This window comes from Osmerus mordax, chromosome 24 (assembly GCF_038355195.1).
Source record: "Osmerus mordax isolate fOsmMor3 chromosome 24, fOsmMor3.pri, whole genome shotgun sequence".
In the NCBI taxonomy this organism is placed as follows: Eukaryota; Metazoa; Chordata; class Actinopteri; order Osmeriformes; family Osmeridae; genus Osmerus; species Osmerus mordax.
In genome coordinates, this window is record NC_090073.1 from 7,730,895 (window position 1) to 7,745,232 (window position 14,338).

The 14,338-nt window shown below is 48.3% G+C and overlaps 1 protein-coding gene across 1 annotated transcript; it reads right to left on the reverse strand.

Moving 5' to 3' along the window:
• Positions 1-29: 29 nt before the first annotated feature.
• On the reverse strand, positions 30-7,079 carry lgi3 (leucine-rich repeat LGI family, member 3). Its single transcript, XM_067228232.1, has 9 exons — positions 6,712-7,079; positions 5,419-5,490; positions 4,726-4,797; positions 2,624-2,695; positions 2,448-2,519; positions 2,171-2,340; positions 1,916-2,080; positions 1,638-1,728; positions 30-1,540 (listed from the first exon to the last, which is right to left on the reverse strand). Exons 1-9 carry the CDS (start codon positions 6,924-6,926, stop codon positions 811-813), a joined length of 1,659 nt encoding a protein of 552 aa, XP_067084333.1. The 5' UTR covers positions 6,927-7,079; the 3' UTR covers positions 30-810.
• Positions 7,080-14,338: the final 7,259 nt, after the last annotated feature.

A 14,338-nucleotide genomic window follows, 5' to 3' on the forward strand; every position in this document is an offset into this window, starting at 1 on the left:
CATGATATAATATTGACTGAGATGTCAATTACTGCACTTTATTTGATCCACAATAGATATCAGATTTAGAATCACTTGGAATTCACTTCCACATAAAAGATGCAGGACACACAGAACAATATCATGCACATCCAAATATGTTTACAGGAACATTACTGAACTTAATTCCTTTTCTTCTCTCAGTTGTCCATTCAGATTTGTGAGAAAAAAAGCTGTGTGTCGATAAATATCAATGTCCCTGTAAATAAATAACAAACGCTGTTTAATTTAATTGTCCTATAAAATTGATTACTGCTGAAAACTTCTGCTAATTATTATCTAGTCCTAGTAATACTGCTTTTTACGAAGGTGAAAGAACACTGTGGCCTTCATACCCAATCCCATGTGAACAGTTAGTAATTTTATATGAATATGCATTTGTACCATAGAAAACATATAGGGTGATCATGCTTCTTACACCACTCACTGTTCACTTGTATTGTCTCCAAGATCAGTGCATAAACATCAGCATTGTCACATCCCATGTAATTTGCCAAGTAGCTGGTAGATAGAATAAGCAGTGAAATTGCATAGTGATATGACACTTATTTACAATGACATAATTATACGTATATCTAGATGGTGAACTATTTTGACATCACATTTGAATTTAACAATGCATTGTCCATCAGTCTTTACTTTAGGTTAAATTCATGGTAGCTAACAGGCATTTAGTCACATGGCTTAGACAAGTTCTTTTTTTCTTCATAAGAACAGCATGTGTTAATAAATACTCTCAACAAATGCACAATATCCACTTTGTCCTGTCTTCTACTTGGCACTCAGATCTACCAGAAGGTGCTGGTAGGCCAAAGTGTTGCCTTTAAAGCTGGCGGCCAGGAGAATGTCTTTGTTGTCCACTGACACCAGGCTGAAGGCACGGGGCGCTCTCATGTTAAGCTCCTGGAAGGGCTGAAAACGCTGGGTGAGGTCGTCCCACAGGTACACCCTGGAGAAGGAGAAATCACTGCCCAGGAGGAGGTACTGACGGACGCCCACCGTGAACGGATACACAGCCATGGATCCACGGGACGGGAGGGTCTGGATCTCCACGAAGCGCTGCCCGTCCCAGCGGACGATCTTGGAGTCGCCGATGAAGCGGGTGAGGCACAGGTAGAGGACCTTCCGCACCCAGAAATGCTTGACCATCTGCACGTCCGCCAGCTCTACGATTTGTAACTGGAAGACGAACTGGCGTTGGCTGCGGTTCCACTGGTAGACCACCGGGGGTTGAGAGGCGCTGGATAAGATGAGGTGTTGCTTGCCTCCCACCTCCAGGAACTCCACGTGAGTGTCACGGTGCCAGGGATGCAGGGACTGGTGGGAGTAGAAGCCGTTGCTGTTCCAGCGGTAGATGCTGGTGGAGCCTGCCTTCGAGCTGTCCGCCACGGCAAAGTACCAATCCCCGTCCAGCTGAAAGGTCTCCACAAAGTTCGGCTTCCTCACACGCGTTGTGTCGATGTCTTGGATCTTCACAAACCGCAGCGGGTCCTCTTCCCATCTGCAGATAAAGATTTGTTATGAATGTAAAAAAAAGTCAGGATTGTGTTACTTTGAAGGCTTTTAGAGGAAATTGTTTGAAGAAAACCACGTCTCACTTGTAGATATGGGAACCTCCAAATAGCTGAGCCACAACCATGTAAAGAGTGTTGTTTATCACCACAGGCTTGCAGTACACAGCAGAGCGAGCTGAGAAACACACACAAAGATGGCGTTGTCTTTCCTCAATGGGTTTATTATGTTTTTTTATCATCATGGTACAACAAGCTTTATCCTAAGGGTCTAGCATTTTTTTTATTTTTTTTTGAAAATAGACATTAACATGGAAGATCGAAGATGTAATGTATTGACTTCAGAAAAGCTTTGATAAACTTACATGTGATGTTATGGTACTTCCGGAAGACCATCTCCACATGGTCCCATACATACAGAGTGCAGAAGCCTGAATCAGGTTGGGCGAAGGCTACAAACTGGTCTCCATTGAACTCATAGGACTCCACTGAAACAGACTGGAATGGGAAGGTCTCATAGACTGCAAAGTCTGTAGGGGGAGATGCATGTATGTCAATGCTTCTGGTTCAAAGAAATTAGCTAATGAATAAACGAGAGATGCGATTGGCTGAGGGCGAACCTGCACTGATGCAGTTGAAGTCTCGTGGGTTTAGCTCGTGGATCCTTCGACCCTGAAACTCAAATGGGCTGGCGCAGTAAATGGTGGGCACGGAAGTATTGGTTTTCTCCATCCAGTCTACCAGCCACTTGATTTTACAGTCACAGCGGAAAGAGTTCCCCCTCAAGTCTCTGGGTGATGGAAAGAAAAATCCCTAGTTTGAAATAAACAACTGTTTCCCTGACTCCATAACTCTTCTAAAGCTATGGAGATGAAATGTAATGTGATGCACACTTACAAGTCCGTCAGAATGTCCAGGTGGTTGAAGAGTTCTCGTGGGAGGACCTTCAGGTTGTTATTAGACAGTGATCTGTAGGAGAGAAACGTTTTTTGTGTTAATTCTTTTATTACTGTTCCAAACATGGTGAAACTCATTTTAGTTTCTTGTACAAAACAGGAATTGGAGATACGTACAAGTGGGTCAGAGATTTCAGACCTCTAAAGGTGTGCTTTGACAATGCTTGAATGTCATTATTCTCTATAAACCTGAGACAGAGAGAGAGAGAGAGGGTTACTACGGCAAACACAACTATAATCAAGCTACCCATTACAAGAACCACTTGAAAGCGGTTTGTGTAATGGGTGACTCTTTTCTCCACAATTTAAGCTTTTCATTTATTTCCTTCAAGTTACTGGGGGACACATATATATGTCAAATATGCTTGAAGGTACAGAAGGCAGCAGGGAACACAGCCTGAATATGAATCAGCTTTGATGGGAAAAGACCAGGCAGGGTATAACTGTACTGTAAGACTGACCTTGAGGAAGAGTACAGTTAAAGGGACTCGGATGTCCTGTACATACAGATTTATTGATCGATTCACTTAACAGGTGTCCTACCAGATAAACATAAAACATGGCAAAGACTCCATTAGCCTGTCGAGCTTTTAAGTAGGAAATATGATCTACTGGATTTACTGCTGCCTAGGCAACATTTAGTATTTAACAACAAAGTATTTCTGCATAAACAGCCCGTTTCCAAGATCTGGACATCTGCTCTCTTCTTTACGTTTCCTCATGTAAGGAAGCGGCGTCTACGAGCCAGCCATCATGCGTGCAGCCAGTCTGCAAACGTGAGGGAGCCGTCTATGTGGAGATCCGTGTTCATTAGCATTCCCTGGGGGGAGCTTCCTGTGGTAGCTGGTGATGCAGAGGCCCGAGGCTGAAGCTGAGGAGGAGGAGGAGGAGGAGGAGGAGGAGGAGGAGGAGGGAGGAGGAGGAAGTGGAGGAGGAGGAGGAGGAGGAGGAGGAGGGAGGAGGAGGGAGGAGGAAGTGGAGGAGGAGGAGGAGGAGGGAGGAGGAGGGAGGAGGAGGAAGTGGAGGAGGAGGAGGAGGGAGGAGGAGGAAGTGGAGGAGGAGGAGGAGGAGGAGGAGGAGGAGGAGGAGGAGGGAGGAGGAGGGAGGAGGAGGGAGGAGGAGGAGGAGGAGGGAGGAGGAGGGAGGAGGAGGAGGGAGGAGGAGGGAGGAGGAGGGAGGAGGGAGGAGGAGGAGGGAGGAGGGAGGAGGAGGAGGAGGGAGGAGGAGGAGGAGGAGGGAGGAGGAGGGAGGAGGAGGGAGGAGGAGGAAGTGGAGGAGGAGGAGGAGGAGGAGGAGGAGGAGGAGGGAGGAGGAGGGAGGAGGGAGGAGGAAGGAGGAGGGAGGAGGGAGGAGGGAGGAGGAAGGAGGAGGAGGAGGAGGAGGAGGAGGAGGGAAGAGGAGGGAAGAGGAGGAGGAGGAGGGAGGAGGAGGGAGGAGGAGGGAGGAGGAGGGAGGAGGAGGAAGTGGAGGAGGAGGAGGAGGGAGGAGGGAGGAGGGAGGAGGAAGGAGGAGGGAGGAGGGAGGAGGGAGGAGGGAGGAGGGAGGAGGAAGGAGGAGGGAGGAGGGAGGAGGGAGGAGGAAGGAGGAGGAGGAGGAGGAGGGAAGAGGAGGGAAGAGGAGGAGGAAGGAGGAGGAGGAGGAGGAGGGAAGAGGAGGGAAGAGGAGGAGGAGGAGGGAGGAGGAGGGAGGAGGAGGGAGGAGGAGGGAGGAGGAGGAAGTGGAGGAGGAGGAGGAGGGAGGAGGGAGGAGGGAGGAGGAAGGAGGAGGAGGAGGAGGAGGGAAGAGGAGGGAAGAGGAGGAGGAGGAGGGAGGAGGAGGAGTAGGGAGGAGGAAGAGGGAGGAGGAGGGAGGAGGAGGAGGAGGCCTGCGCTACAGCCAGAGCCTCAAATCATTTATGGAGCCTAATGCATCGCCACCTCTTAATGCAGCAAACACCAAGCCATCAGCAGCCGCAGCCTCGCACGTCCCAGAACCTATCAATTAACCGAATGGCCTGCTCAGCTTTATCAGGCTGTACCAAGACAGCATCGGCTTCCCCGTGGCTTGAACGGAATCAATATTCAATATTACCCAAGCAATCTTTGTCTGGTGGAGCACTGTTGTTTACAGACTTAATTTCATTTGACCATAAATACGTTTTCTAGATTGTATAGGTGTTTTTTTTTTTTTTTTTTTTTTTTTTTGGGGGGGGGGGGGGGGTGTTGGTGGGGTGTACTTACAGGTACTGCAGGTGTGACAGACCTGCGAAGGCATTGTCAGCGATCACAGTGAACGTGTTGGAGTTCAGCAGACTGATGACATGGACAGAAAGAGGAGGGGTTAGCTGTGGTTGAAACTCGACACGGCCAGGTGTAAACTTGCACATCCCAGATAAACGCTTCACATACACACACACGCACGTACTCGCAAATGCACGTACACGCAGGCACGCACACTGACATACACGCACTCAAACACCCACTCGCGCACGCAAACACGCATGTACACACACAGACACGCTCCCTCACACCCGCACACATACACACACACACACCAAAACACACACACACACAGTCCATTGAATGTGCAAGGACAGAAGATCCTTTGTGAACCAGAGAAGAATTGAAGGGAGTCAGTCCTTGGCGATGACACTGATACAGAGACACTCATCACTGCTCTGTCACCACCACTGACTTGAATAACCATTTATTTCATAGTGGTTGTGTTGATTTTATTGTCCATGTGTAACAAAAGTCAGATCAGATGATCTGCCTGGTGCTTGTCAGGACTGTAAAATATCCAGCTGCATAATGACTACATTCTGGCTTTTATTCCATGTGTCATGCTACTCAGACGAAGAAGTTAGGCTTGTTTTGGTTCATCTGCTGCAGAGGAGATGGGGGGGAAGGGATGGGCCAGGCATTTCTACTTACAGGAACTGCAGGAGGTGAAGATGAGAAAACGCTCCCTCTGGGATCTCCGTGAAAGCTGCGTTCACCATCGTCCTGTTCACAACAGGAACAGATAACATTCGTCAGAACCGTGCAGCTCATCCTGGAACAATACTCCGTAACCATCCAGATGACTTTTCGTCTGTTGGAAACCCTTTTAAGAAGCTGCGAGTAGATACGTTATTCCAAAAATGTAACGGCCTCCTCTTGCCAGCCTTTACTAAACATTTTGACAAGTGGAAGAAGCAACCTGTCCAGTTGATGGACTATGTAGTTGCATTACACCAAATTAATATGCAGGGTCTGCATGGGTCCAGGGCTTTAGTCAATGTATCGACCTGACCTGTCGGGACTACAAAACATAGTCTTATCAAGAGGTCCCTGAGCTCAGAGCAAATCTGTTGTACTTTCGGTGTTTTAAAACTAGGACATAGCTTCCTCATTCCACATCCTTGTCTTCGCAGTTGTAAAGAATGAGGCCACCTTCACCTACTTGAGCCCTTCAGTTCAAAGACACATCTTGATTATTCAATTATTTCATATTTTTTTAATTAGCAGACGCTCTTCTACAAAATGACATACAGGGGCAGATTTAATCTGCAATCTCTTTATTTGCCGTTAAATGCTCTTCCACTTAGGGATGCTAAATCACACATTGTGTTCCCCTTGTTTTTCTAACCGCACTCAGGGTAATTGTTTATATTTCCTTAAGGGCTCTCCATTTACTCAGAGAGCATCCCATCCACCCTGACCGAGGGTGACGTCCCTCCAAGGACCGAACACACGTGGGTTCTCAGAGGTGAATCTATTGTAAGTGAGGTCCCTGTCCCTGTTGGACCAGCCGCACGTCCCACTGCTGTTCTCCGATCTACGTCGCCTTATCTCAGTCAGCGCTGCCTCGCTCTGAGGAAGGATGGGGGCACAGGGACGCAGAGTGCTTGCTTTTCATAGCCTGTCAAAGCTGACCTTGTCCTGCCCCCTCCCCGTCTAATCACACAGCCCCATGGTCACACGCACGTCTTCAGTCCCTCTGGGGTCTCTCATCAAACATTAATATCCCCCAGGCGAGGAGAAGCGTGGGTTTGTGTGATATTACACAAAAAAGTCAATAGGAGGGGATGTCATCCACGATATCAGGCAGAACATCTGGAAACGATTCATCCTGAAATTCTTAATATGGAATGCTTCGTATGTGATAATGGCCATTTAAAATTCACATCTAAAACTAGTGCGAGACAAGGAATAGGTAGACTGATAACGAGGTGATTTACTCACAGAGATATGATTCCAGGGGGGAAGCTCTTGGGGATAGTCTTGGTGTCCACACAGAAGGCGCTGTCCTTGGTGCAGGAGCAGGTGGCAGGGCAGCGAGGGATCTTGGGAGCTCTCCTGGCCTCCGAGTCCTCCACCAGACACAGAAGCACGCTCAGGCTGACTAGAAAGATAAGCCTCAGCCATCCTGGGACTTTCCTGGTTCCGGCGTCCAGCATCCTTCCTTCAGGGGGTGGACAGAGAGACCGGGACACCTGGTGCCTCGGGGCTGTCAGCTTCTGGAAGTTAGGTTCTGCCCCTCAGTGGTTTGAGAACAGTACCGGTGGCGGTGAAATCGACGGCAGCTGTTGCGATGCTGCACTGTGGAAAGACTGAGGAAGAGTTAAGGAGAGAGAGACAGACAGAGAGAGAGGAGAGGAGAGGAGAGAGAGAGAGAGAGAGAGACAGAGAGAGAGAGAGAGAGAGAGAGAGGGAGGGAGGGATGAAGAGGGAGACAGAGAGAGCAAAAGCAGTCTGTGGTATGCTCACTCAGAGTGTGTGCGTGCGCGTGTGTGCGCGCGCTGCAGCTTCCCGGTGTGTGTGTGTGTGTGAGCACACACACACACACCCCGGAGATGCTGTCTGTGCACACTGCGGGAGCGAGGCTCGGGCTGCGATCCTCCGCACCAGGACCTGTACGCAGCGCCGCTGACACTGAATTATTTACTATAGTACACAGAAGCATTAAAACGACGGCAGGAGGGGGGAGGGGAGAAAGGGGAGAAATGGGGAGGCTGGTGTCAGAGCCGGGAGGGAGGCTGAGGAGGCTGGGGGAGATTCTGGTATCTTCTCTTCTCACTCCCACAAACTCATCTCTACCGGTCTGTTTTTAGGAGTGAGGATAGGGAGACAGGGGGATTTTTTTTATATAAGGTGGAGCAGAAGTTTAGGGTGAGGAAAGTAGGCTAGATCCTGAAGGAGAGATGAAATGTTTAGGTGCTTGGGCTTTCTGCCAACATCTACAAATAAGTCTTGGGAAAATACTGCAGTAAGTACTGCATATCTGCAAAGGTTCAGAATAATGCAGTAAAGATTTTTGGATGTCATGTTTTGAATTCAACGTTTACAACGAACATTGTTCTTGTCCTGTCTGTTTACAATATCCACACACAATATGTCCCATGGACCTTTCTGTTTGGAACTAATAGCAGAAACATAAATTGCATGTCTATCCATAATGTAATTAGAAATAAGTCAGTGTGGTGCAATTGTATTATTATATTATCATGATATTCTATTATTAGTATCCATACATCCATACATCCAATACCCAACACACCTCAGTTGAAATTGTGAACATCTCTGCAACAACTGCATTCCACCACTAGAGAGAGCTGCAGCCTACACAATAGAGAAAGCAGGAGCTCTAGCCGTTGTGTGGTCACCGGCTACGGTGGCTAGAAGCGGCTGGCAGAGTTCTTCAGTGCCAGGCACGGGCAGCTTTCCTTCACAACAACATCGTTGTCACGAGAAAAGGGCCGCCTCCTTTCAGCCAGCGTCAGACTGTCCAGCATGTCGATGCTAGGCCTGAACACACTGTTCTGTTCCAGCCGTTAGCAACAAGTCATTTCCAACAGGCGTGTGCATTCGGACTGAGCTCAGGGAAGAGGACTCATTCAGGGGGTTGACAACAATGACCCTTGACCTTGCACACTGATGTGTCCAGGACAGAGAAGAGGATGAAACTGTGTTCCAGCTGCAACAGTGGTTTTAGGCTACGAATGGAAACTCAGACCCGAATCCTGTGTGAACGCTCATAGGGAAACTAAACTAATCAACTTTGTATTTTAAATGAATCCTTTTACTATAGCAACTTCCTGATTAGAGACTGCCAGTCAAATTGCCTTTGTGCTTTTTATACTCGTGTTGATCCCAGGTTTTACCTGTTCGAACAGAAAAATGTAAATGTGCTTTCTGTCAGGCTTTGTGTGTGTGTGTGTGTGTGTGTGTGTGTGTGTGTGTAGAATGAAAAATCCTGCACTCTAGACTAAACAAGGTGCTGTTGTAGATCCTAGCTGCAGCGTTGAGTAGAAAACTTAGTGATTAGACATGTTCCTACAAGTTCCCCTGCCTCAGCGCCTCTCCCACAGGTACGACATCACCAGCTGTGCTTTTCAAGTAAAAAAAAAAAGGCTTGTTTCCTTTTCAACATGTCAGCTTTTTCTGTAAACCTGATTCAAGTCACGGAACCCTATTCATTCAGAAAAAGACATTTACATTTTGGCGTATAAAGATTCTGTGTTGGCTCTGGTCATGTGACGCTCATACAGAGCTGTATCCTACTGCGCCCCCCCCCCCCCCTCCCTGTGAGGTACATGCTGATTCTAAATCAGTGTATTCATCTATACACCAGACCAGCCTCAGTGACCCATGACCATTACCTTTGGATATCTACCATGTTTGGATTACTGCTTCTCTGCGCCACCTGGGTTAGTCCACACTGCTGGATTCATCTGGAAAGCCACATCCCACCCTGCCCAACCACGAAGCAAGCAGCCTGTTAAAGGAGCCCTCTGTCCTCGCTCTCACATCTGTTTGCTTTGGGCTGCCTAGTTTTTCCGGAGCTATGTGTAGGAGGGAACATAGGAAGCGAGAATGCTTCCAGTTTTACCTCGGTTCCTGTGCACTTACTGTGGAAAATCCCACATGCCCCAGGTAGTGTATTTACACAGGATGGTCTCACTCAGCAGGTTGTGCTCCGACAGGTTCCCACAGGCTTCCCACCCCTCGGCTACGCAGAAGAGACATCAGTCAACGTTAAGATTCCAGTCACATAGCAATTACAGAACTCAAATTAATATCTGGACGGAGACAGGACACTTGAACGAGAGGATGTTTTTTTTTTTCTTCTTTCCCTCTCCAACATGAATGCGATCAGTGGAAAACAAGAGTTGCCAAGAACCTAATGTCTCCAGGCCATGAACTGAACTGTTTATTCTCTGTATCTTCCATCCACGTAGATGTATCAGAATCAGGGGCTTAGAACGTCCTAGAACACGCTGTGACATCACACCCCCCGGAGCTTGCACCGTCACTGGTGAGCTAGGAAGAAATACGCATGCAGTAACAAAAACACACGATCCAGAAATCCAATAAGGCAAGTGACAAGTCACAACAGGTACTGCCCGACACAAATCTGTCAGGTTTGATGAGCCTGTCACTTACAAGCAATCCAGACGTCACAAACACACCTATAAAAATCATGATTATTTCATATAATTCGATGGAGGTCCCCAGACAGAGTTGACACCTGGTTGCTGCAGGACTGGACACCTCAGTGACGTGCAGGTGGGCTGTAATGATATCTAGTGTTCAAGACAAATCCAATATGTTCTCCCCTGTTCTGAGGCACCGGTTCCTTCCAGAAAGTAAAACAGACCACAACAAAACCATTTCAAAGAGCTGTTATTCGTCCCTTGAAGTCTCACACCAAAGCCCACAAGAAGGTATGCCAGCCAATACCATCTGGGACTCAATTCAATTAAAGAGAGTACAAAGACATATGGCTCAGGAGCAAGTGATGTGATTAGAGCCCTGGTCACGACGACCCAGGCTTGATTCATCCCCTGTGCTACCTTGACTCTCGGCCCTGGAGAAGAGGGGGAGGACTCAGGGACGGCAGGGAAAGGATCGAGGAGCAGAGACCATCCCCGGGAAGGAGAGGAACATAAACAAACTATCTGACCGTAGATCAATAACCCACTGTTTTCATCATCTGATCGGTAACTGATAACGGACGACTTTCTTTGAGGCTAGACAAGATGAACTCACTTCCAACTAGATGTGTTTCTTCAGAACCGGGACCAAGGAACAGGGTGTTTCTTAATTTTTGAATTATTATCCACATTTTTTTTAAATACGTATATATATATACTTAGGGTTGTGGTGATATTATCACGGGAGCTTTCTTCAAGGCGAGTCCCATCTTTTTCATCTTAGTTTTAGATTCAGAAGCTTTGGAGTGGAAGAGCCACAAACGACAGACGATCCACCTCCTGGGAACCGGAGGAATGCATGAGCCTGTAGGGATGGAAGAGAAAGGCCCGGCATACCAGTTGATCCTGTTTGATAAAGGTCCTGACAGGCCCAGATTATATGTCTCTGCCTGGAGGAGTTGTCTGTGTCTCATTCCTCCGCTAAAGAAAGTCGATCTGGTGGGATAGGGGCGGGGCAATGACCGCAGGCGGACGCTTTTTGTGAAGACGCCAAAGCGACCAGACACGGTCGGCCTCTGGTTGTTTCACGTCCCCTTCTCAACCTGATCACACCCGCAGAACTAGACCCTATAAAACACCCAGAAATACACACTCACTTTCCATTTTCTTTTTACAACCTTTAATAACAACACTTCAAACTTCAGAGCACCTTCATAAAGTGCTGGAATGCAGTGCGTGCCTACAGAGGCCGGCTTGTTTATTCCAATTAGAGCTGACTCTCGTTGAACTCCATCCACTCTGGGTTCACCACGCTCTGAATTAAAGATGGTGGACGCACCGCATTGTGTGCATTGTTCGCGCTTCCCGGCAGTCCTTTCAACACCAACATTATATTTGTCCGAGCACAAAACACCAAAGCGTCGTGCGTGGTGTGTGGGAAGAGGGAGGTACAGGGCAGGAACTAAGGAGACAATAGTTTGACGTTCGCTGAGTGACAGGCCCTGCTCTGGGCTTGTCCCATCTGTCAGTTCGGTCCCAGTGAGCTTGCAGGGCAGCAGGGATCTGTCACGCCCAGAGCCATCCAACAGACAGGGGCCCAGAGCCATCCAACAGACAGGGGCCCAGAGCCATCCAACAGACAGGGGCCCAGAGCCATCCAACAGACAGGGGCCCAGAGCCATCCAACAGACAGGGGCCCAGAGCCATCCAACAGACAGGGGCCCCAGCCCTCCTCGCAGAGCCACACGTCCAAAACGACCAAAGGGCAGGGACTACCTTGGAGCCTGTCAGTTCAGATACAGAACGCTCTTACATATTCAACACAGTCTCCTGGCTGCTGAGACTCCTGTTTTTTCCTCCGGTGTTTGTGTGCGTGTGTGTGTGTGCTATTACAATAAAACAGGATTTGATATTCTGTCCCATTCAGCAAGTTGTGTTGCAGCAAGTCAACTCCACCCAGTGCCACAGTGGTCATGGTGGAGAAAGGACCAGACAAATCCTCACTGAAGAGGGCGGAGAAACAACCCAAGCAAACAATGATTTCCATTTATAACACTGTCATTTAGAAATGTCAACAATTTTTTAAGAACTGAAAAGAAACATTAGTTCCAACACCCCCATCCAGCGTGATACTGTCTGGGTGGAGTTAAACATTGAAGGAGTCGACATAGTGAGCTCCTCGGATCTCTCTCTCTGTCTCTCTTTCTATTTCTCTCTCTCACTCTCTCTCTGACTCTCTCTAACTTTCTCCCTGTCTCTCTCTCTCTCTCTGTCTCTCTCTGTCGCTCGCTCTCTCTCTCTCTCTCTCTCTCTCTCTCTCTCTCTCTCTCTCTCTCTCTCTCTCTCTCTCTCTCTCTCTCTGTCTCTCTCTGTCTCTCTCAGGGGTCGGCCCAGCTTGTGGAGGACCTTCTCCAGGAGCACCAGTCAGTCTCCTCCACACAGCAGATGGAAGCTGGCCAGACTGGTATTCATGAGTCTCTGTATTGCCCTGCTGTCTCCTGTCCCCCTCTACTCCTCATGTACCACCCCCCCTTTCACTTCTCTCCTTTCTTCCCATAAATAATCTGCTCGATTGCAAAGGTGGCAGTGTCAGAGGCGCACAACAACAGGCTGATGTCACCAGTCCTCTCGAGTACAGGCTTTAATAAGCAAGTGCCCCCACCCCCCCTCCCTGCCACCACCCCCCATCCCCCCTTGCCGCCACCACTCACACACACCAACCAACCTCCACCACCCACCCCCACCTCTACACACACACACACACACACACCCTCCCTCACCACACCCTCTCAGGCTTCCACTCTCCATGAAGGCAGAGTAATGCCCCCTGACTGACAGAGCGTCACCTCAGAGGGGTGCCTGCGAGGTGAAGGGCAGGGCATCTGTCAGCACTGACACGCCACAGAGTGTGGAAAAGAATGGAGGGGGTTTATCTGTAAACATGGAGCAGACAGGTGGGGCGCCCACCTGAATAAATCAAGTCAACTTAAGTAAACAAGGAAGTAAGGTCATTCGTCAGGGCCGTGGGCGGGACTTGTGTTGAGACATCAATAAGCATACCAAACCTCTAGAATCAGTAAGCATCCATAATCAGATTTTCCTCTGGCCAGTAGTTTGTCTTTGTACATTTTCATAGACCATTCGTCAATAATTAGATACGGTTTGCTTTTTACCTCCTCTGAACTATGCCTCAATTACCAATGGCCAACTAGCCCCATTGTTACACTGCCAAGGCAAAGTTAAAGATTTGGAACAAGTTGTGATTTTGTATTCTCTTAAAACTTGTACCTGTAAGGTAGAGAGTTATTAGTAGAACACAGATGATCTTAAGGTAACATACTTCAAACAGTCCTCGACGACCTTTGCCCCCAGCAATCTCTTCCTGGACCATCTGTCAGAAGCGATAACACCCTCTCTACCTAACAGCCACTTCCTGCCTTCTCTCTGGTCCATTATGTTGTCATAGAGCCGTTTCCGAGGTCCACTCCATTTCCATACAGAGTCCTTCATGGTCGCCGCAGTCACCGCACACACAAGCAGCTTTTATAGGGACACGTTTCCAGGGATCAATACAATCCCTCCCCAACAACAACATTCAGAAGAAGGTTTATTGTTGACGCTCTCAGGAAGGTGAGAGGCTGTTCTCCGCCTGTGGGGTTCTTGGCAGTTCCTCTGGGCAGTGTGGGAGGTAATGGAACAACATGATGGTGATACCAAACTAATCTATCTCCTGCATCCTATTCCCTCCAGGCTATTTCCTTTGGGCGTTTTGGTCAGAGTACCTCAATTCACGAGGCCAAAACGTATTTTCACCACACTCCCTTAAATAAACCTGCCTGGAAATCCATCTTGCACCCCTCCATGCTTTTTCTTCTTCCCTACTGATGTACAAACTAGCTTCATTGGCCCCCGCAGTAAAAATCCAGCTCTTAAAAAAGGTAAACAAAGAGGTTTTCACACTGTGTGGCCGGCTTTAGCCTGTTGCGTGGAGACGGCAGTCCAGGTGATGCATCAATCCGTGGCAGACAGCCAGCGTCGGGCGTGGGCACCGGAGCCTCTGATGGATGGAGCCTGAGAGCTGGTGCTGCAGCCAGAACTGGCCGGGCACTTCCCCGTGCAATAAATTACATGTTTACGACTTAGCGGATCCGCGAAATAGCGGATGATTCTTCTGATGTCAGCAGCGCATTATCATATTTGATCGCCCCTGGTAACCTGTGTTAAATGGGTATGAGATTGAAATGGCTGTCGGCGAATCTCTACGAACAATGATTTACGTCACAAACACGACAACGTCAAGATATTTATGGACCCGTTTATTAAGTTCTTTCAAACTCTGAAAGCTTTAACGATTTGTTTTCTTGATAGCATTTTATTTTATGTAATCCTTTTTACAATGACATATGTGCTCTGCAAACCATTACCAGAAGTTGTCT